The sequence below is a fragment of the Xenopus laevis genome, chromosome 2L (assembly GCF_017654675.1).
Source record: "Xenopus laevis strain J_2021 chromosome 2L, Xenopus_laevis_v10.1, whole genome shotgun sequence".
Lineage (NCBI taxonomy): Eukaryota > Metazoa > Chordata > Amphibia > Anura > Pipidae > Xenopus > Xenopus laevis.
Genome location: NC_054373.1, coordinates 71,731,130 through 71,756,156, shown reverse-complemented (window position 1 = coordinate 71,756,156; position 25,027 = coordinate 71,731,130). Strand labels below are relative to the sequence as shown.

Sequence of the window (25,027 nt, the reverse complement as noted above, 5' to 3'; positions counted from 1 at the left end):
GGTTTAGCACTAGTGTGCAGGTTGCCACTTTGCAGAGTGATTTGTCTAAGTTGGAGAACTGGGCAGCAAACTGGAAAATTAGGTTCAATGTTGATAAATGCAAGGTTATGCACTTTGGCAAAAATAATATAAATGCAATTTATACACTAAATGGCAGTGTGTTGGGAGTTTCCTTAAATGTGAAGGATCTAGGGGTTTTTGTAGATAACAAGTCTAATTCTGGGCAGTGTCATTCTGTGGCTACTAAAGCAAATAAAGTTCTGTCTTGCATAAAAAAGGGCATTAACTCAAGGGATGAAAACATAATTATGCCTCTTTATAGGTCCCTGGTGAGGCCTCATCTGGAGTATGCAGTGCAGTTTTGGACTCCAGTGCTTGAGGGATATAAATGAGCTGGAGAGAGTGCAGAGACATGCAACTAAATTGATTAGAGGGATGGAAGACTTAAATTATGAGGGTAGACTGTCAAGGTTGGGGTTGTTTTCTCTGGAAAAAAAGGCGCTTGCGAGGGGACATGATTACACTTTACAAGTACATTAGAGGACATTATAGACAAATGGCAGGGGATCTTTTTACCCATAAAGTGGATCACCGTACCAGAGGCCACCCCTTTAGACTAGAAGAAAAGAACTTTCATTTGAAGCAACGTAGGGGGTTCTTCACAGTCAGGACAGTGAGGTTGTGGAATGCACTGCCGGGCTGATTCAGTTAATGCCTTTAAGAATGGCTTGGATGATTTTTTGGACAGACATAATATCAAAAGCTATTGTGATACTAAGCTCTATAGTTAGTATAGGTATGAGTTTATAGAATTTATGTGAAAGTAGGGAGGGGTGTGTGTGTATGGATGCTGGGTTTTCGTTTGGAGGGGTTGAACTCCTTTCTTGTGTCTTGTTAGCAAAACCTTTGTCTTGGGAGCATAGAACTAAGTGTTCCTCTATAGCACCAGCTGGCCCACTATCTGCACAATTTGCCTTCAGTGATGGATTACTTAAGTTAAAAAACTAAGGAAGGTGAGAGAGCTCCTGAGTTGAATGGTGAGGATGTCAAAATACTCAAAGCAGGTTTTAAACTAAGGTCTGTAGTGTCAGGACCGCCGGGAGTGCCCGACTCGACACGATGAATTAAAGATGGTGGCATTTATGCGCTGCACGTGGGTGCTGCGGCGCCGGCGCGATGACGCAGGCATGATGACATCACCGCAGGCGCCGGAATTCAAAATAAAAGGGCACTCAAGACGCTCAATCCCTGCCCAATTATAGAACCTGTTTTTCAGCATTCCTTGGTGCTATTATATTGCTTCTTTATTGATTACTGGATTTTGATCTCTGCTTGTTCTGGACTTTGACCCTTCGCTGCCTGCCTTGTGAACTCTTGCCTGTGCCCTGACTACGTCTCCTGTTTAACCCTTTGGCTACTACGATCTGGACTTTTGACCCTGTGCTTCCTCCTTGGTCCAGGATTACTCTCGCTGGGAGCCGATAGGCCCCCTGACACGTAGGTCTTGGTAATGTTGGGAACATAACTAAATGATCATGTATAGAAGGTGGCTGTCAATGGTACATTTTTTTATTTGGAGTAGGGTTGTTAGTGGACCCCCACAGGAATTTGTATTGGTCCACTCTTAATTTGTTCACTAATGACTTGGGGGAGGGAATTGTAATTAATATATCAATCTTTGTGATGACACAATACTATGCAAGCCAAATAATTCTATCCAGGATATGTCATACATGCAGGGGGATCTGGACAAATAGCAGGTAAGTGGCAGATTCAGCGATGATGAATGTAGAGTTATGTATTATGGACTTACAAGGGGATATTTTATATACCCCCCGGTTCAATATGACAAATATACTTTGGGGATATAATTTTAATCATGAGAAATGTATGTATTTTTATTATTTCTTGAGCTAAGCATGGAAAACTGGGAGATTTAAGCTACTCAATATTTGTCATTGTGAGTTAAATAGATTACAGTATACAACACCCTCCGTTTACCTTTTGTTGTTACATTTACCTGTATATAAGAAGTCCATTATGTAGAGGGATTAGCTGTAACCCATTTATCTACCTTCCAAGGACCAAACATGGAATAGTTTATAACTATAAATATTTAAGGGACCATAAAAAAACTATCTGATGCTTTATTGACTAGTAGATATTTCCAGCAGACATGATGGTATCCACTTGACGAGAAGAGGTTCCTTCTTGAGGTGCTAGGAAGGTGTTTTTACAGTGAGAGCTGTGTTGTTGTGGAATAGCTTTAAGAATGGTTTGAATGCCTTTTTTAGAATGGGCGACTTTGTTACAAAGCTTATCCAGGGTCTGGTATGATTGCCATCTTGTAGTCTGAAGGGGGTTTTTTTCACTCAAATTGGAGATGGTTTCAGTGTGTTTTTTTTTGTTTTTTGCTTTCTTTGGAATTAACAAGCAGCTAGGAAGGTTTCATTTAGACAAAAAAGATGTATTTGATGGACATGTCTTTTCAACCTAAATTACTATACTGTGCAGCTTTTAGTTTTTCTTATTTTATATATATTTATTAAAACAATGTTAAATATTACAGTCACAGTGTAAGGGCAGGTAGGGATTGGAGGCAAGTACAGAGTTGGGAAGGAACATTCACCAATCCTGCAGGCCATAGTAAAGAACTTTTACTTTGATCTTACTGAAAAATAAAATTACATATTTACTGTACCTTTAAAATGCCACATGTTGCTATGGTTATTATTTTGTTGCTATGGATATTATTTTGTTGCTATGGATATTATTTTGTTGCTATGGATATTATTTTGTTGCTATGGATATTATTTTGTTGCTATGGATATTATTTTATTGCCATATTATATCTATTTACATGTAGGCATTTTTAATTTATATAACTGTATAAATGTGCAGTACTTTGATTGCGCATGCCTGAATGCCTCCTCATCATGTCGAGCTCGTATCTCCTGTGCCAGTGCTTCCTGTAAATGATCCTGCAACTGCTCCAATTCCTGGATCCTTTGTTTTTGTTGCACAGCCTCAGTCTCTTTGAGTTGCATTTCAGCTTGCATTGAGGCACGCGCCTAAGAAAATATTTTAAAAAGAAATGTAAGGTTGGTTACTGCATCCATGGGCACACAATTTATAAGCTCATTCGTTAGTAACTTAAATGTTTCATATACAATCCACATTGAAGATTAATATATTATACCAAAGCTGCAGTGCAACACTGCCAATGATTATGGTTTAAATATATCCAAGTTACTCATAATTCTATACACTTGGGGGCAGATTCACTAAGGGTCGAATTTCGAAGTTAAAAATACTTCGAAATTCGACCCTCGAATTGAAATCCTTCGACTTCGAATATCGAAGTCGAAGGATTTAGCGCTAATCCTGCGATCGATCGATCGAAGGATTTTTCGTTCGATCGAACGATTGAATCGTTCGAATCGAACGATTCGAACGATTTTAATTCAACGATCGAAGGAAAATCCTTCGATCAAAAAAAGATTAGCAAACCTATGGGGACCTTCCCCATAGGCTAACATTGACTTCGGTAGGTTTTACCTGCCGAAGTAGGGGGTCGAAGTTTTTTTTAAAGGGCAAGTACTTCGACTATCGAATGGTCGAATAGTCGAACGATTTTTCGTTCGATTCGTTCGATTTCGTTCGAATTCGAACGAATTTAACCAATTCGATGGTCGAAGTACCAAAAAAATACTTCGAAATTCGAAGTATTTTTCATTCGAATCCTTCACTCGAGCTTAGTGAATCGGCCCCCCACTGTATGTGCAACCTTTTGTGCCAGAGCAAAACATGACCTCAAAATGGTACAAAGCTGAAGACACAGGGGCTCATTTACAAAGATTGGACAATTTTCTACCAGCTCAGTAAACTGTTTTGAACAAATGAGCAAACAGGCTCATTACTAAGTGCAAAGAAAATCACCATGGTTTTTACACACAATGCAATAGTTTTCCCAGAACTTTAGCACAATAGCAAGCACTTGTGATTTACCAATGACTGCAAACTGTATTGCCAATGCAAGCCCCTGGAGTAGCCTGTTCTGTTCAGAAATAAGTCCCCTAAAAATAGTGTTTTATTTAATTGATTTTATAATACTGTAAATTGTGAAAACCCTTCCAGCTGATTTTTATTTAAGCAACTAAATAACATACTGTATGAGCATTTATCGGTCTAGAACATTTGAAATATGCTAGATCAACAAGACACTTCAGAAAAGACAATGTTACCTCTCTATTAGCATAATTTCAATATCACATCTTTTGCAGACTATTTCAGAACCAGTCAGTACAGTCATTTAACTGGGGAGGCTGATTTCCTGTTTCCAAATTAGATTTTTTCTTCACCAGCATATTTACAAAAAAACTCAAATTGGGAAAACTTGATCACATTATATCGCACAAAAACGAATTTCAGAGGTACTCATGAAGCAAAGCAGGGGGTGCAATTGTACCAGGGTCCGCCCTGCGAGCCTGCCGGCAGTTTGCACCATCGAAAAACCACTTCCAGAGTGGCATGGGCGGGCCCGGCTGAACGGTCTGCATTAAGCCAGTTTAGGTGCAGGCATACCCAACTGATTTCGATGAAGAAACGCAAAAGTTTGCATTCTTGCTCCAAAATCAGCCAAGTGTGCCTGCACCAGAGCCGACAAAACAGTTCAGGGTACAGACAGGATTTTAGCCTCTGTGTGGCATTAGCCATCAGGGCCAGAACTAGGGATAGGCAGAAGAGGCACATGCCTAGAGAGGAAGGTAAAGGGGAGCCAAGCTCATACTTCTTCTCCATTACTGCCCCTAGGTCGTGAAGAGCTCGACCGCATGGCACTCCTGCCTCCCCTTCCTGGTGCACATTATTGTGAGAACAAGCACAAAGTAATGCATACATGCACATGCCAGGGGGGAGTATGGATTAATGAGAGTACTTTGTCTTAGATACACCAATGACTTGGCCTGGCCCTGCTGGCCATAGATCTGTAGAATAAAATTTGATCTGTGTAAAAACTAAAACCACTGTATTCTACTCAGCTTATCTGCTGTGTAAACATGTGCATTTATTACACCATTCAGCTTGAAAGGCTGCCTCTATGGCTACACATCAGCTTATTTATATTCCCTGTAGCAATGTTTCTAAAGCAAGCATATCAATTTTTACCATTGGCAGCAAAGGGCCAATGCCTGAAACTTAGGCACTTTTGCGCTTCTATTTGTGTCTGTACATTATCCACCCACTCTATTGTAAACTTTGGCCAGCGACCTTTACCCTAATCTCTGTATAACTATATGTATTCATTGTTTAACTATATTTATTCATTGTTTATATTTAATTTGTTTATTATTACAATGTTGGTCATAACGCTGTGTATTCCAGTAGAACTATATAAAAAAAGTTATACATGCATACATACATACCAGTGCAGGGTAAAAGTCTGTTATATTTAAATGTGTATAAGCCTTTTAATGTTTTTGTTTTTACTAATCCTTAAAGGATAAGGAAAGTCTGTTTGCACTTGGGGGTGCCAAATGCTTGCCCCCCCCAAGTGATTGTTTTGACTTACCTGAAACCCAGGGCCAGTACTCCTAGCAGCAGAAAACTGCACCTGCCCGGGGGTTTTCTAGCGAGCACCACAAAGCGATCCTCTTCCAGAGTCTTCTTTCTTCAAATTTCCCCGGGTAAACACATGCGCAGTGGAACAAAATAGCCGACTTTTTAGTTAAAGTTCGGCTTTTCGTTCTACTGGAGGTGCGCAACCGCGCGAAGAAAGAGGAAGCGGAAAGAAGATCTCTCCATGGTGCTCACTGGTATAACCCCGGACCGTTGCAGTTTTCTGCCAATATGAGCACCGGCCCGGGGTTTCAGGTAAGTCAATACAATCACTTGGGGGTTCCTAACATTTGGCACCCCCAAGTGCAAAAAGACTTTCCTTCTCCTTTAAAGAAGGCCAATCTTTGTGTTATCTGACTGATCAGCCTGTGGGTTAAATGGACAGATATCAATCCAACTGTCTGACCAAATTTTGCACTTTTGCATCTTAGGGTCAGATTTTTTAAAGTTTGAATGGTAAATTCAAATTCGAAATTTCCAAATTTTTTTTTGGTTGAAACTTACAAAGTCAAATTTTAAATCACCAAATTTATCACACCTTGACCCTGGAAACAGTTCTAATTTGAATATTCGCCACCTAAAACCTGCAGAGTTCATGTGCAAGTCAATGGAAGAGGTCAGTTGAACCATTTGAAGTTGTTAACTGCCTTGCTGACATTCAATTTTTTTTTTTTTTTTTTTGAGGAAACTTCAATTCGAATATTCAGGTAGAATATTAGAAGTTCGAGTTTTTTCATAAATAACCTCACATTCGAGTTGTGAGTTAAAATAAATTCACATAACTTCAAAATTCGATCTTATATAGCAGCCTATGGTCAAGGCAGGCAAGGAGAATCCAAATAACGAGGCACTGTAACTAAAAATCCACAGCAGGCAAGGGAGGCAGATTCATGAGGCATTTATTCATGAATTTTAAATTTTTATTTAATTCACTTATTCACTTTACAACCTTGAATGTGTCTTATTTTAGATTATATTAGAGTATGTGACACCCTGCAGTGGCGGAACTACCGGGGGAGCAGGGGGTGCAATTGTACCAGGGTTAGCGGCAGTTTGCATCATCTAAAAACCTTTTCAGGAGGGGCGTGGGCGGGCCCGGCTGCACTGTCTGCATTAAGCCAGTTTTCATTCTGTAGGTTAATGTCAGACAGGAGGCTCAAATTGGCCTGATGAAATACGCAGGCACTAGCCTTCTCTCCTGAATGCACCTGGAACCATTGTGTCGGCTCGTGTGCAGGCAAACCCAACAGATTTCGATGAAGAAACGCAAAAATTTGCATTCTTGCTCCAAAATAAGCCAAGTGTGCCTGCACCAGAGCTGACAAAACAGTTCCGGGTACAGACAGGATTTTAGCCCCTGTGTGGCATTAGCCATCAGGGCCAGAACTAGGGATAGGCAGAAGAGGCACATACCTAGGGCACAAAGCTCATACCCCTTCTCCCTTACTGCCCCTAAGTCGTGAAGAGCTCCACCGCATTGCACTCCTGCTATATGCTTATTTATTAAAGGTGTGATTTATCTTTAAGTTAGTATGGTATATAATGGCCAATTATAAACAATTTTTCAATTGGTCTTCATTTATTTTTTATAGTTTTTTAAATTATTTGACTTTTTCTTCTGATCATTTACAGCTTCCAATTTGGGGTCAAACATCTGTTAAACTAAAAAGAATAAAACAATGTCAATAGGGCTCATTTACAGTATATCAAGCAGACACAATGGGCAACTTCCAATGTTCCCCACAGTGAGTTGCATCACAGTGAGTTGCATCTGAACACAATGTTCCCCACAGTGAGTTGCATCTGAAACCTCTCATTAAAAGTACTTGCATAAAACTCCACTCTTTGCACTTCTGTATCATTGTGTTCACTGCTGATTAGTCCTTCCTGCCTTCTGTTAAAAATTGAGCACTGCAGTGACTATTGATGCACCACACTGTAGGGTTGCCTTAGCGCCCTGTATCAGTAAAGGAAGCACACTTGCACCTAACAAATCAGTGCAGACATCATTTGCATGCTGAACACCAAAACTGACACCAGAGAGACTGTGTGATTTACAGCGAATCACACACACAGTTGCATTCATTTTGATGAATCAGACACAGTTTCAGCAGATACAACCTGCATGAGTCAGGAGTAATTAAGTCTGATTCCCTTTAAGAAACCTGATCAGGGTTGTAACTACAGAGGAAGCAGATCCTGTGACTACAGGGGGGCCCAGGAGGTAAAAAGGCCCCACAAGGCCCTAATTCATATACAATTTTAATACATATTGGTAAAACTGGTCAACTTCTAGACATTTTGGGGGACTGAAAAATAATTTGCTGTTTCAGAAACTCAAATTTATTATTTTTGCTGTTCATAAGATTTTTTATAAACTTTCCCTCTGTGTTGAATTTGTTAATAACCAGTCAATATGACTGATTATAATTATCATGTTCATATTTAAATGTTCTAGATCTATTGATCGTGACCACCAAGGGCAATATCATATGTACATAAAAAATGTAGTAGATTATGTTACAGTGATGCTTTACTATCTTGAGAAAGGCTTATATACCGTATATACTTGAGTATAAGCCGAGTTTTTCAGCATCCAAAATGTGCTGAAAAAGTCTACCTCGGCTTAAACTCGAGTCAGTGGGCAGTAGCTGAGATTGCAGTCACTTTTAATCATTCCTATACCAACAGTTCACTTGGGGAGAATCTGCAATATCACACAGTGCCCTCTGTTGGTGTGACTGCAATTATGAGGGTAGACTGTCACGGTTGGGGTTGTTTTCTCTGGAAAAAAAAGGCACTTGCGAGGGGACATGACACTTTACAAGTACATTAGAGGACATTATAGACAAATGGCAGGGGACCTTTTTACCCATAAAGTGGATCACCATACCAGAGGCCACCCCTTTAGACTAGAAGAAAAGAACTTTAATTTGAAGCAACATAGGGGGTTCTTTACAGTCAGGACAATGAGGTTGTGGAATGCACTGCCGGGTGATGTTGTGATGGCTGATTCAGTTAATGCCTTTAAGAATGGCTTGGATGTTTTTTTGGACAGACATTATATCAAAGGCTATTGTGATACTAAGCTCTATAGTTAGTATAGGTATGGGTATATAGAATTTAACTAAAAGTAGGGAGGGGTGTATGTATGGATGCTGGGTTTTCATTTGGAGGGGTTGAACTTGATGGACTTTGTCTTTTTTCAACCCAATTTAACTATGTAACTATATGTAACTATGTATATGAAAGAATAACAGTGACTGCAATATCACACAACGCCATCTGTTGGTTATATGAAAGATTAACAGTGACTGCAATATCACACAGCGCCCTCTGTTGGTTATATGAAGGATTAACAGTGATGGCAATATCACACGGCGCCCTCTGTTGGTTATACGAAAGATTAACAGTGATGGCAATATCACACAGCACCCTCTGCACATGGTAGTGGGACAGTGGGACAATGCACACAGTAATCCGTTTGGCAATTCTCTGTCACCATCAACTTTGCAAAGAAGCCCGGTTGATCGCTGGGGGGGTCGCTTTGGCTGAATGTATGCTGCTGGGAGACAGGGCTGTAGTTGTGTCTAGGCTTATACTCGAGTCAATAAGTTTTCCCAGTTATCGTAGGTAAAATTAGGTACCTCAGCTTATACTCGGGTCGGCTTATACTCGGGTCGGCTTATACTCGAGTATATACGGTAGTCAAAAAAAACTGCTGTGACCATAACAAATATAAAGGCAGTTTTATGGTACACCAAGGGAATGCTATATCATTCTGCATCATTAACAAGGCAGGACCACAGGAACCAGGCAGAGAATCAAGAACTCAAGAACTCAAGAACTTCAGAACATAGGCAACAGGCTATATCTCAGCTAGTGACTAATGAACAATGGTATCTAGATGGATGTTTATATAGGCCCTTCATTATTAGCATCTGGACTTTAGATTAAGACTTAACAACAATTAGTATTACTTACAAGCCTGAACTACAAAAGTCTCAACTGACTTAACAGAGAAATGTACTGGATGGCTATCATGCAGACCAGAGTTTAAATCCTGAGAGGTCCTGACTTTGCTATCATTACTCTTAGGGTAGGACTACACGGCTGACTTCGATGTGTTTCCGTCGGATCCGACGCTGGGTCTCAAAACACATGCGTCAAGTCGGATGCGACAGGAACAAGTTAAGTAATATAAAGTCGGCTGGTGTCGCACCGGTGATCTGACGCGACACGACTGTATGATGCAGATGCAGCTTGCAGCATTTGCATCCGACTGTTGTGTCGCGTTAGATCGTCGTTGCAACACCATTGTTTCGCCCAGCGTCGGATCCGAAGGAAATGCATCGAAGTTGGCCATGTAGTCCTACCCTTATCTTCACCATTAAAATACAATTTTAAATAAGGGTTTCTAAAAGTATCTTGTTTCTATAAGATTTCTCATTAATTATCAAATATATCAGTATGGAAGGAAAGACTGTAACAGTCCAATTACCCTTTGTGTGCATAAGGTGCAAGTATGTGCCTTTATACACAATTAATGTATTGTCTATAATGTTCCCCCCACTTTTTATATTTTTATATCATTTTTCTTTTTTCCTTTTTTCACTTTTTTCTTTTGAATTTTGCCTAAAAAAATCTCTTTTTTTATTTTTGCTTGAATTTTGTATTATAAACTAATTGTTTTGAGACTTTTATTAGCTACGAAAATTCTTTACACAATATTCTTTTTTCTAGACCAGACCGATTTGAGATCTAGATGTGTAATTCTTGTTGGCCATCTATTTAATATTTCCTATGGATTTTTTTTGTTTTTTGTTAAGTATAAAATGTACAATTCTTTTGTGGTAGAAGACATCATAGAAACGATGCTGGAACACATATGCGTTCCATATCTTATTCTCTCTAACCCTTTAGGTCACAGTAATAGGTTGTGATGGGTCTTTTTGTGATTACAGAGCATCACCACCATGATACTTGTTAAATACGCATGTTACTTCGGACGGATGGGTCATTATTATATTTTGGGAAGATATATTTACTTTGTCTACATTAATTAATTTTATAGATGGTTCTTTAATGCGCTGGAACACTCAAGCGTTCCAAATCATTATTTTAAGGACAATGTTCCGCTCCACTGGAAGCAGAAATGACATCATACGCTGGTACACGTGGTTTTCCAATACGCCAGAATGCACATGCGTTCCAAATCATTACCCAAAGGATATTGCTCTGCTCCTCTGCCACCACAGGACGCCTGATTTTCGTTGAGGAAAATCAATTTCTTTGGGTATAAAACCTCCACGGACAGAAAGACTCGTTTTGCCTTTTTTGATTTCTTTATTATTTGTGCCCCTGAGGAAGACCTTTAAGGTTGAAACGCGTTAGGCTCACTAAGTATTATTTTCTGATTTTTGATTACATTCTTTTCTTTGTAATAAATTTATTTTTTGTTAATTGGGTGTGCTATCTATTTTTTGATTATCTTTGGTTATTTTTGGAGACCCTCATGGGGAGCCTCCTATGGATTAGCACACTGTATTTCATTTAGAGGGTGTGTGCCTCCTTTCTCTATTCTGTAACAGTGTTCTTCAGATCTTGAACAATATCCACGCACTATTGCTATTTGTTTATTTTTCGATAATCAGACAGGTTTGAAAATTTCATAGCACTATATAAATGAGCTATAAACAATTGCTTGCATTCAGGATTTTGAGGTTTAGAAGTTCTGGATCAACAGATAGAAATGTAAAAAAAACATTTTAACTATATGACATTACTGGTCCTTTAAATGACTCCATCTTTAAAACATATATAAATAATGATCCAGCCACCCTATTGAAAATGTCTGAGGTGTTACATCTTTAAGTATATATGTTTGGGACAAGCAAGTGCCATAGCTATCAATTTGAGATTTGCTTTCATTATTCAACTTTCGGTAAACTGTTCAAAGTTAATTGCTGATAGAATGCAATGTGAGTTGCATTTTAACACTGGGGAAGAGGAACAGGAGATGGTAACTGTAATTCAGTAAAAAAAATTAAGTAAAGAAAAGAAAAGCATCAGACACAGTCTAGAAAGCAGATTATAAAAATAAAAATGTAAGGATTGTTCTCAGAAAACACTTTCCATTATACTCAGCAGCAAAACTGTTGTAAAAATGCCATAGGCGTGCTGGGATGTAAAGAGATCACATCAACTTCATAATACATTTCACATCATATATGTATCTGTTTCCCATTGTACTTTTCAGTTCGCATAGTTTTGAAATTTCTTCACTTATCTTCCTTTTTCACTTACCTCTTCTGCCTCTCTTAACTGGCACTCAAGCTGTCGCTTCATCTCTTCTTGTTGCTCCCTGTGTCTATGTTGTTCCTGTAGCATGATTTCCTCAGATTTCTTCTGTGCTTCCCTCAGCTGTTCTAGCTCCTGCTGCTGTCTTTCTTTTTCATTCTGTAGTTCTGCTAGTCTCTGCATCTCCAACTCCCTTGCTGCTCTTCGTTGCTCACGCAACTCTCTTTGTTCTCTGCGACGCTTCTGTAGTTCTCTGTGTAGTGACAGAGAACCAGACTGCTGGAGGCGAATAGCAGTCTGGATGGCTATAATAAAAAGGGTGTTATATTTTTATTTTGAATAGCAATTCAAGTTAGAAAATAAACATTTATGTTGACAAAGTTAAAATTTAGTATATGGCTCAACAGTGCTTTTAACATCTCATCAATATAATGTTATTAAAATCTCTTCCTACATTCCACAATGTTAAGTCTGAGATTACCTAGATCAGAGTCATAGTATTGGTCACTCAAGAAACTTTCTCTCTCCTGATCTTCCTCTTCCATTAGTCTTCCATAATTGCCCCCCACCTTCATGTCAACGTTTTCTCTCTGTAAACTAAGCAGTTTCTCTTTCCCAGTATCAATAATTTTTAATCCTTAAATTTCATGGTTAGAGCTAGTATCACTCATTCACTATTCAAAGTACAGGCACTATAAAAAGTGAATTTTTTGCCTAGGGTGCCGTTAAGAGCAAGATTTCATAGTGATTGACCAATGCCGACTGGTGCAGTGGTAGGGGGATGCTGGGGGCGCAAGCAGGCAGGGGCAGGCTGTGGGCCAGCAAAATATAAACCTATTTTATGGAAACTATTAGCTAAGGTTTCTAGAACAGATCAAGTCCAATGCAGCATTTGTTCTGACTGGGTCCTAATTTATTTGTGACCTACAATGCTGAAAAAGCAAATTTGAAAAATAGTTTCCTTTAACTTATTTGGAAATAGTATTGTTACTTAGGTCCATAACTTAGGTTATCCAGGTTTTTAAGATCTGCCCCAGACTTTTGGTTTCTACATGAACTAAGCCTCTTTTATTACCTATAAAATAATGGTCTATAAAATACTGTTACAATTTACTTTCCCGTTATCTTTTATTCATTGATACACCATCATTTAACTTTCTAAGAATGTTTATAGGTGTATACCACTTCGTTTTATACACTTAAGGGCAGATTTATCAAAGTGTGAATTTATATAGAAAATTATAGAAATTATATAGAAATACATTTGTAGGGATGGGTAGATAGCCACCCCGAGTATTTTGTGTCAGGCAGTCCCTCCATGTTATGGACACCTAAATGGGTCCTAAAATACAGTTGGGAGGGGTACTGTTGACTCTTGCTATTTCCCACAGTGACCAGCAGAGGCACTGTGCTAGAGTATAAAAGGCTCTGAAGGCAAACTTTCAGTGTCCATCTTGTGCTGGCTCTAGCCTGTGCAGGAGGCAGAGCTCGAGTTGGAACCTAGACAGGTCAGGTCTAGTAAGAATAGGCTACTCACCTTTATAGATCACTCTAGGAGTGATAGTCAGTCAGATTATTTAGCTGAGCAGTCTGAGGCTCCTACGAGGATTGTAGTGGGATTAAGATCCCAGGGTACTCATTGCCCAGAAGTAGGGACTAAGTGTACAGACCTAGGGTTGATAGATTCCCCTCAGGTTCCACTTAGGGAAAAGGCTGAAAGCTGGGTGTACCTCCTCAAAGCTGCATGTATTGTTCCTATCTCTGAGGAGAATCATACTGACCAAAGGTGTTGTGAGTACTGCCTATTCAATGTACTGTATGAACCTGCAATGTTCTGATCTATGTACACTCCACTGAGGATTGTATACTGTGCTCAATAAATCTGTTATTTGGTTAAGTTATAAGAACCACTGGCGCCCAATTCTTTGCACCCTGATTACAGTTACAGTTGCACTACACCCTGCTTCCACCTCGATGCGAAGGCTCACTCCCTAAGATTTAAGGTCTCATCCGGAGCAAAATGTACTAGGAGTGAAGCCCATAGTAGAGTAAGGTGCAGTCAATTTACTATAGCGCTACACATTAATCAAATAACCTCTAATTTTGCTTCTAAAAATCCCACAGGGATGAATAGAATCAGTGATTTATTCGGTGGTGAGCTCAAATTTTACACTTAAAACACTATAAATCTGCTCCTTTGTTTCCGTAGTGCTACCTAATTCAGTAATTCAATTCAATGCTGGCTTTAGGCATTGGCTTTTGTTCATACCCCATAATTTTTTCTGTACCTCCCCCATGTCACATTCAAAATCTCTTGCAGTCTATAGTCAACCATTTCCATCAAGCCACCTGATTTGCAGGGCTCAGCCCATTTTTGCAAAAGAGTATGTTCAAATTTGAACATACCAATCACTTCCTCATTTGTTAATCTCCTTAAGCTTCCTGTGCCTCATTGATTCAGCACATGGCAGCACATGGCACAAATAATTTTTTCTGATATAGTGAAAGCTCAATGTTCTGTTAATGCTTATTTCACACCCAGTCCTTTACTTTGCATGCAAGCTTGCCCATTTTAACAATCAAGCAGCTCCCTCTCATTTCTGCTCAGATCCATTCGACTATATCCCACTTTTAAGCCTGTTAGACAATCAGTCTGAAAGCAGTTTTCTTCATCGTTGCATGGCCTTTAGTAATTATTGTTTGCACACTGTGAATCTGTACCTGTCACCCACTCTTGACGGTGTTTGGTGTCAGATGCACACATTTCATGTGTTTTTGAAGTTGTTTTAACACAAAACATACATCGTCTTCCATCTCGGTCAGGCAGAATCTAGGAAACACAAATTAGAATCTACAATCAGTGACTTTTTATTTTATTTTTTTAAATCATTAGTATAAGGCATAGCCTTCACCTGAGCTGAGGTTAGCCACTCCCATTGTACTTGCCCTCCCCAAAGCAAATGGTAAGTGGGTAAAGATTTTTCAGCATGTGTATGGGTCTGCTTTTATTTAATTTGTTCATTAATGACTTAGGGGAGGGCATTCTAAGTAATGGATTAGTATTTGCAGATGACACAAAACTAGCATCATCATTTATTTTTCATAATCATCATTTATTTATATTGCACCGAAAAGATATGCAGTTATAACAAATGGAATAAATGGTGGATAACAAACAAGGGTTTACAGAGTACAATAGGATAAGAAGGCCCTACAAATTATAGTTTACAAACTAAAGGTTAGGGTACATTGAGACATTAGGATTTTTGATACAGCAATGATCGATTAATTAAGGTACATTGAATAAGCTTCTTTAAACAGGTGGGTCTTTAAGGAACATTTGAAAGTTTGGAAGAAGAAGAAAGTCTGACAGCTCGAGGCAGAGAGTTCCAGAGAAAAGCAGAAGCCCAAGAGAAGTTTTGTAGACGAGAATGGGCAGAAGTGATGACAGGAGAAGCGAGGCAAAAGTCAGAAGCAGAGCGAAGGTTGCGAGAAGGAATGTATTTGGAGATCAGAAGTTAAATATAGGGAGGGGCTTCATTATTAAGGACCTTGAATGTGAGTGTTAGTAATTTGAATTTGATTCTAGAGGAGATTGGAAGCTAGTGAAGGGACATTCAGATGGGAGCAGCTGATGTTGAGCGGTGAGATAGATACATCCAGGAGGAGACAGCAGAGAGGCATACTGTATTTTGGGAAAAGACTGAAAGAGAGAGGTCAGGAGTAGACAAGTAGAGTTGGGTGTCATCAGCAAAAAGGTTATATTGAAGTCCAAATGACTGAATAAGATTTCCTAGTGAAGCAGAATAGAGCGAGAACAGCAGAGGCCCTAGAACAGAGCCTTGAGGAACTCCGATAGAGAGAGGGAACATAGTAGAATAGAGACAGAGAAGGACACTTTAAAGGAACGGTCAGATATATAAAAAGTAAACCATGAAAGAGCAGTGTCACGATTACCAGCTGAGTATAGAATGTCTAGGAGGAGCGGGTGGTCAACTGTGTCAATGGCTGAATAGAGATCTAGAAGGAATAGTATGGAATAGTGATCTTTAGACTTTGCCAGTAGAAGATCATTGGTTACTTTGGTGAGTGTAGTTTCAGTTGAGTATGTTGGATGGAAGCCAGATTGCAGGGGGTCGAGAAGGGAGTTGTGAGTGAGATGCTGGATCAGGTGTTTGTAAACAAGCTTTTCCAGTAATTTGGATGCAAATGGAAAAAGGGAAACCGCATGATAGTTAGCGGTTAGAGCTAGGATCAATGGAAGGTTTTTTGAGGATAGGAGCGATTAGTGCTTGTTTAGTGCTTGTTTGAGGCCACGTTCGAAAATGCTGCCCCGCTAGTGCAGGGAGCAAATTGCACTCGCTGTGCTAGATAAGCCGAATTTCCAGTTTAATAACTGGAAATTCGGCTCTTAAAGTTACCAGGAGCGGCTTTTTACCACTCCTGGTATCTTCTGGGGAGCTGCCCTCTGAGGTAAAGTAAGTAAGTATATTATTGTATATAATATATTTAAATACGTTGGATAATAATACTTCATACTTCGTGTAGCACCCGCTATACATAACAATTCATTTATTAAGGATAATATTTAGTTTTCAGATTTCGCTTACCAATAAATCAGCAGTGAACAAGAACGTAATCAGATAGTAATTAGTATGCAAAGTTTAGTTTTATCGGATCTTAAAGATTCAGGGGATATGAACCATCAACTGAATTCCCTGATGCATAAAGAAACTAACCTAAGTGCCATCTGCTGAATAAATGATGTAAAGGCATTGCCGAAGGAATTAGTGTGCTTCTTCCCTTTGGGAACTCAAATGTGATGTAAGTGGTGTGCTGAAGAAATTTATTGAAATACATTTGAAGTGGATGAAGTCAGGATCAGTTTGTGACTTTCTCCACCGTCGTTCAGCTGATCTACTACATCTTCTGAGTTACAGGGTTACACTAGTGTGCCAGGGTTGGGGTTTAGCTGGTTGGCTGTGATGGGTGGTAAAAGGAGCAAGGGAGTCAGAGCTACATACATATTAACATAGTAAGTAAGGTTGAAAAAAGACATACGTCCATCAAGTTCAACCTTTTTTTTTTTTTTTTTTCTGCCTAACTGCCAGTTGATCCAGAGGAAGGCAAAAAAACACATCTGAAGCCTCACCAATTTGCTTCAGAGGGGGAAAAATTTCCTTCCTGACTCCAAAATGGCAATCGGACTAGTCCCTGGATCAACTTGTACTATGAGCTATCTCCCATAACCCTGTATTCACTCACTTGCTAAAAAGCCATCCAACCCCTTCTTAAAGCTACCTTATGTATCAGCCTGTACAACTGATTCAGGGAGAGAATTCCACATCTTCACAGCTCTCACTGTAAAAAAACCCCTTCCAAATATTTAGGTGGAACCTCTTTTCTTCTAATTGGAATGGGTGACCTTGTGTCAGCTGGAAAGACCTACTGGTAAATAAAGCATTTGAGAGATTATTATATGATCCCCGTATATATTTATACATAGTTATCATATCACCCCTTAAGCGCCTCTTCTCCACCGTGAACAACCCCGATTTGGCCAGTCTTTCCTCATAGCTAAGATTTTCCATACCTTTCACCATACCTTTCACCAGCTTAGTTGCCAATCTCTGTTCCCTCTCTAATACAATAATGTCCTGTTTGAGTGATGAAGACCAAAACTGAATGGCATATTCTAGATGGGGCCTTACAAGTGCTCTATACAGTGGAAGAATGACCCCCTCCTCCCGTGACTCTATGCCCCTTTTAATACAGCTCAAGACCTTATTTGCCCTTGATGCTGCTGACTGGCATTGCTTGCTACAGCCAAGTTTATCATCTACAAGGACTCCAAGGTCCTTTTCCATAATGGATTTGCCTAGTGCAGTCCCATTAAGTGTATAAGTGGCTTGGATATATTTACATCCCAGGTGCATGACTATACATTTATCAACAGTGAATCTCATTTGCCGCTTAACTGCTTAGCTGTTGAAAAAGCATTGTTGTAGAGAGAAACTGCCTATTTGGACAGAGAAGATTGTTAATATGAGAGATGGGTTGTGCTCATACTGTTGATAAATGATGTGGATCAAATGCATTAAGGTTTCTGTATGTGTGGGTGGAGAGAGATGGTTGTGATAGTGCAGGTAAAAGTGTTATCTGAAAGGAGAGTAGGTGATGGTCAGATAGGGGGTAAGGAGAGTTCATAAGGTTGGATGGGTGGCATGAGTGGCAGAATATAAGATCAAGAGCATGACCCTCGATGTGGTTAGGTGAATCGGTCTACTGAGAGAGATCAAATGAAGTTGTTAGAGAGAGGAGTTTAGTGGTGGCAGGAGTTAGTAAGGTTGGATGGGTGACATAATTGGCAGACAGGGAATATTGAAGTCACCTTAAATAAGAGCAGGTATCTCGCTGGAAAGAAAGTATGGAAGCCGAACAGCAAAGTGATCCAAGAAAGTAGAATAGGGACCAGGGGGGTGATAAATGACAGCGACACACAAAGAGATTGGAGAAAAGAAACATATGTTGTGGAATTCAAAAGAAGTGGAGAGAGAAGTTGGTTGAGTTGAGGTTAGATTTTGAAACTTACATTTGGGGGAGAGAACAAGTCCAACCCAACCGCCGTGATGGCCATCCGGTCTAGGGGTGTGACTAAGTGAGAAGCCTCCATAGGAGAGGGCAGCAGGTGAAACAGTGTCGGTGGGAGAGAGCCATGTTTCAGTGATACCCAGAAGGTGAAGAGATTTGGATATAAAGAGATCATGGACTGCTGTGAGTTTATTGCAGATTGATCGTGCATTCCAGAGGGTACATGAGAAAGGCAGAGAGGGTGCTGGCTTTATGTGAATAAGGTTTGCAGGATTAGAAGTGCGTAAAATTTTAGAGACTGGAAAAGACATTGTTAAATGCATGAGAGTGGGAATAGGTGAGGGTAGGAACGAGTGGGACCAGGGTTTGGGGAGATGTCTCCAAGAAAACACTGGCACTCAAAGGCAGGTAACAGCAGGGTTATACCCTTGCGTATTTATTTTGCAAACGTGCAACATTTCGGGGTCAGACCCCTTTGTCAAGCATAGAAAAAATGTGCAAGTGCAAACAATTTAACACCCCTCACATAACTTGATTGGTCAATCCCCACATTTGCATACACACTCAGGGACACAAAGTTATCCCTAGAAAATCCAAGTGTAAAATCACATATAAGATGATAAAAAATCCACAACATAAATCGTAATAGCCAATAGTGAAAAGTAGAAAAATGATCAAATATATATAAAAAAATGTTTTAAAAAGTTATTCAATTATTCAATTAAAATTTTTTATATATATTTGCTAATTTTTCTACATGCTTGACAAAGGGGTCTGCCCCCGAAACGTTGCACGTTTGCAAAATAAATACGCAAGGGTATAACCCTGCTGTTACCTGCCTTTGAGTGCCAGTGTTTTCTTGGAGAGTCTGTTTAGGAGGGTGCCGATCCCTTCAACACCGTGCACCAGGCGCTGAACTACTGAAGGCCAGGATGTGCGAGCGGGCTACAACACATTGTTTTGGGGAGATGTCGCCAGTGAGACAAGGTATGACCTAGATTTGACAGTGCGAGCACTGTATTGTTTGATGGGTTGAGAGGGGATCAGAGAAATAACATTGTAAGGCAGGGTGTGTATATTGAGAGCCCAATTTATTGAATCCAGGGTATAGCATCCTTGCAGCAGTATCTTCGCAGAAAGAAAGGGTAAACGCTGATTGTAGAGGAGAGAGAGAGAGCAAAAAACATCCACTCACCGGTTAATCCCACATCACCGCTCTGGCCACGGCAACAAACAATCAACATTGATGCATGGCAGTAGGGATTGTACTACCGGAACACGATCCATGGTGAAACCAAGCTTTGTAAACCACAGCTTTATTGATCTGTTTAAAAATACAGAAAGCGGGCAGGGAGACAAAAGCTTAACGCCTCTTGTGACTAGTATGTCGTCTTCATCAGAAGCCAAGCTTGGTTTCACCGTGGTTCATGTTCCGGTAGTACAACCCCTACTAAAATATGCAAGCTGCCTATACCCTTAATTGGACTGCATTAGGAAAATGCATTATGGAGAAGTACCTAGGGATACTTGTTGATATTAAATTTGGCTGTAGCAAACAAAGCTGGTAAAGGGCATGGAAAGTCTCAGTTATAAAGAATGATAACTGTGTATAAATATATTAGGGGAACCTACCATTGCTTTATTTACCAGTAGATCCTTCCAGTGTACATGAGGGCATCCATTGATATTTTAAGAAAGGAGGTTCTATTTTAATATTCACAAATGTTTTACAGTGAGAGATGTGAAGTTTTCAAATTCTATCATTGAAGTAGTTGTATTGGCAGATACATTAGATAGTTTTAAGGAGTTGGATGTATGTAAAGCCTGAATTAAAGCCATGCACTAAAGAAATAACCATTGCTGGCACTGTTGAGGGTGTGGAATCCCTCTGGGTAGAGATTTTGACTGGGCAAAAGATTACAAAGAAAATTATCATTGGTGTATGCTATAAACCACCTTGTATAAGTGACGTGTATGAAGCCCAGCTACTCTTGCAGATAGAAGCAGCTTCACAGCTTGGTCAAGTTGTTACTATGGGTGACTTCAATTATCCAGACATTGACTGAGGTAATGGGGTTGCCAAGACAGAAAAAGATAGTAGGTTTGTAAATATGCTGAATGACAATGTTTTATTCCAGCTCGTTCAAGAACCTGCTAGGAATAACTCTCTTTTGGACCTAGTAATAACTAATAATACTGAACTCATCTCTAGCATTTGTGTGGGTGAGCATTTAGGGAATAGTGATCATAACATGGTCTTCTTTGAGATTCTGTTGCAGAAGCAATTCTATAAGGGAGTAACTAAACACTAAATTTCAGACATGCAAACTTTGACAGTATAGGGGAATCTCTGCAACATATTTAGTGGGAAATGCTTTTCACAGGGTTAAACATAGAACAAAATTGGGAAGTCTTTAAAATGCTGCAAGGAACATCGTTGCAAAGCAAAACCTTTTTGGTTCAGTAGAAGTGTTGGTGTTGAGGTGGGTAAGAAAAGGCGTGCTTTTATGGCTATCAAGTTAGCTGGGACAGCTGTATCATTTATAAGGTACAAGGAGGCAAATAAATCATGCAAGAAAGCTAAAAGGCAAGCTAAAATTGATATGGAAAATGATATTGCAGCAAGCAGTAAAAATAATCCAAAATAATTTTTTAAATAAGTTAATAGTAAAAAAAAGTAAGCAGGAAGGGGTGGGACCTTTAATATCAGCTGGGGTCAGGCAAAAAAATAGTGCAGATTCTGAACACATATTTTTCATCTGTCTACACAAATGAGGAACCAGTTAAGAAAGGTTTCCTTCTTGATAGTCCCAATTCTAGTAATACAACTAATGATGCATGGTTCACACATGAGGAAATTCAAAAGAGACTAGAACATGTTAAAATAAACAAAGGTCCAGGGCCAGATGATATTCATCCCAAGGTACTTAGTGAGCTTAGCTCTGTGATCGCCAAACCTCTTTACTTATTTTTTCAGGATTGTTTGAAGGTCTGGCATAGTGCAGAGAGACTGGCGAATTGCTAATTTGGTGCCGCTATTCAAAAAGGGATCCCGTTCTCAGACTCAAAACAATAGGCCAGTTAGTCTGACTTCAGTGGTAGGAAAGCTTTTCAAACGGTTAATAGAGGATAAGGTATAAGATACTGGACTTAATAGCAAATCATAATACTATGAGTTTGTGCCAGCAGGGGCGATCCTGGCCCCTCTGCCGCCTGAGGCAGCAGCAGTTGCTGCTGCCCCCCCTCCCCTGGAAATTCACTCTTAAAGTACCAGGAGCAGCATTTTTGCTGCCCCCTGGTACCTAGTGGGGCGCTGCTGCCTGAGGCGACAGCCTCAACTCGCCGGGCGATCCTGGCCCCTCTGCCGCCTGAGGCAGCAGCAGTTGCTGCTGCCCCCCCTCCCCTGGAAATTCACTCTTAAAGTACCAGGAGCAGCATTTTTGCTGCCCCCTGGTACCTAGTGGGGCGCTGCTGCCTGAGGCGACAGCCTCAACTCGCCTCATTGGCGAAGCACCCCTGTGTGCCAGCATGGTTTTATGTGAAATAGATCTTTCCAGACTAACTTAATTTCTTTTTATGAGAAGTTAAGTAGGGACCTCGATTCTGGGATGGCAGTGGATGTGATTTACTTAGACTTTGCTAAAGCATTTGATACAGTGCCACACAGAAGGTTACTGGTTAAATTAAGGAATGTTGGCCTGGAACATAGTATTTGTACCTGGATAGAGAACAGGCTAAAAGATAGACTACAAAGAGTGGTGGTAAATGGAACATTTTATAATTGGACCAGTGTTGTTAGTGGAGTACCACAGGGCTCTGTACTACTGTAGGTCCCTTGCTATTCAACGTGTTTATTAATGACCTGGAGGTGGGCATTGAAAGTACTGTTTCTATTTTTGCAGATGATACTAAATTGTGCAGAACTATAGGTTGCGTGCAGGATGCTGCCACTTTGCAGAGTGATTTGTCTAAGTTGGGAAACTGGGCAGCAAACTGGAAAATGAGGTTCAATGTTGATAAAAGCAAGGTTATGTACTTTGGCAAAAATAATATAAATGCAAGTTATACACTAAATGGCAGTGTGTTGGGAGCTTCCTTACATGAGAAGGATCTTGGGGTTTTTGTAGATAACAAGTTGTCTAATTCTGGGCAGTGTCATTCTGTGGCTACTAAAACAAACAAAGTTCTGTTTTGCATAAAAAAGGGCATTAACTCAATGAATGAAAACATTAGTATGTCTTGTTATAGGTCCCTGGTAAGGCCTCATCTGGAGTATGCAGTGCAGATTTGGACTCCAGTCCTTCAGAGGGATATAAATGAGCTGGAAAGAGTTCAGAGACGTGCAACTAAACTTGTTAGAGGGATGGAAGACTTAAATTATGAGGGTAGACTGTTAAGGTTGGAGTTGTTTGCTCTGGAAAAAAAGGCACTTGCGAGGGGACATGATTACACTTTACAAGTACATTAGAGGACATTATAGACAAATAGCAGGGGACCTTTTTACCCATTAAGAGGGTCACTGTACCAGAGGCCATCTCTTCAGACTAGAAGAAAAGAACTTTCATTTGAAGCAACGTAGGTGATCCTTTATACTGAGGTCAGTGAGATTGTGGAATGCAACCTGATTTTACTATGTAACTATATGGCTTTTTAGCAAGGTTTATTGAAATTAGCTCTTTGGGCAAAGTTGATCCAGGGAATGGTCCAGATGCCATGTAGGAGTCAGGATGGAAATTTTCCCCTTCTGAAGCATATTAGAAATTATTCAGATAAGGTTCTTTTTTTCAATTCTCTGAATCAATTAAAGTCAGGAATGTTTAATTTATTACAAAAACATTGAACTTTTTTATGCAGCAGCAAGAAGCAGCTCCTGGTAATGTTAAGAGACGAATTTCTGGGTTTCAAACAGGAAATTTGGTTCTTTTAATGCAGAGAACTCACTTGCTCTCTCTACACCAGGTACATGGACTCCCCCGAAACACCTCTGGTGCTGAAATGGTGAGCATGGGGGGGGGGCAAGGGGGCAGCAGCCATAAAACCACCTCAGGACAGGAGAGGGGCCTGGGTCACACCTGAATAGTAGCATATGTTAGGCAAATTAATATGGAATTATTTATACACTATTAATATCACTAGTGTACACTAATACGACTACTGTACAAGCTGGATACAGCATAAAAGTGCTATACATACTGACCTCCACACCACAGTCCTTATCTATTGTTATGATTCCTTTTCTCTCCTTACATTCCTCACTCAGGTAATAACCCAAAGAACTTGGCTTGAGAATAAACCAACGCTCTGTCCATGTTCTTCGCAGGTTAGCTTTCTTAAGGAGATAGCCCTAAGGGTGGAGAAGGCTATGATATGAGTGGTGTTAAAATTGGATGAGCAGATGTAATCTTCTAGAGATTATGCTGTTGAAAACCCAGTTAAACAAAATGAAAAAAAACTTAAATGTAATCAAAATAGCTAAAGAAATATAAATGTGTGTGGTAGACACTAATATTTTAATATATTATATATAAGTATGAGAATTATATCACTTACCTGTTTCAGAACATCTTGAATCACCTCTTCATACAAGTCCTGGATTGCTATGCTTAGAGTTTCAGTACTCATACTCTTTAAGAATTTTGGCGATGTCATCACCTGAAGAAACTCCCACACAGTGACCACAGGGCTTAATGAGGATAAAACATCTCCCAACTCTACTTCTGTCACCTCCATTAGGGCTATAGAAAGCAGCTTTTGCAGAAGGTACTGCACCTTGAAAGAAAATATATGTACACTGTATATATAGATTTCTCTTTTCTTGTATATAATTTACATTTTACGTTTTTAGGTGGTTGTAAAATAATAAAGTATGCTTGCAAATTGCACATAGCTGAATTATATGCAATATCCAGAATGCTCGGGACCAGGGCTGCCATTAGAAATCACAGGGCCCCGTACAACAAAATTTTCAGGCCCCACCCACCCCAAGCCCCACCCCAGATTCCGCCCACACCACAGTTAAAACTAGGGATGCACCGAATCCACTTTTTTGGATTCGGCCCAGCCCCTGAATCCTTTGCAAAAGATGTGGCCAAATATCGAACAGAATCGGAACCCTAATTTGCATATGCAAATTAGGGGTGAGATGGGGAAAACATTTTTTACTTCCTTGTTTTCTGACAAAAAGTCACGCAACTTCCCTCCCCACTCCTAATTTGCATATGCATATGCAAATTAGGATTTGGATTTGGTTCAGCCGGGCAGAAGGATTCGGCCAAATCCGAATTCTGTTAAAAAAGCCCGAATCCTGGCCAAATCCCAAACCGAATCCTGGATTCAGTGCATCCCTAGTTAAAACACCACACAGACATCAGCGCTAAAAAAGGCAACACACACACAAGTTATAAAAAGCTTTTGATGGTCTGGGCCCCCTTATAAGTTAAAAAAAACTGTGGCACCAAGGCCCCCATAAAAGTTTTTTTTGTAAAAAAAAATTGGTGGTTAAGTCCCCCCTACAAGTTAA

General features: G+C 39.9%; 1 protein-coding gene across 1 annotated transcript in view; it reads right to left on the bottom strand.

The window, feature by feature from the left end:
* The window catches only part of def6.L (DEF6, guanine nucleotide exchange factor L homeolog), a 72,958-nt gene that overhangs the window by 17,120 nt on the left and 30,811 nt on the right, over window positions 1-25,027 (bottom strand). The window contains 5 exon segments of the mRNA NM_001089966.1: window positions 2,905-3,071; window positions 11,923-12,221; window positions 14,638-14,746; window positions 23,705-23,851; window positions 24,058-24,276. Coding sequence (NP_001083435.1) covers window positions 2,905-3,071; window positions 11,923-12,221; window positions 14,638-14,746; window positions 23,705-23,851; window positions 24,058-24,276 — 941 coding nt within the window.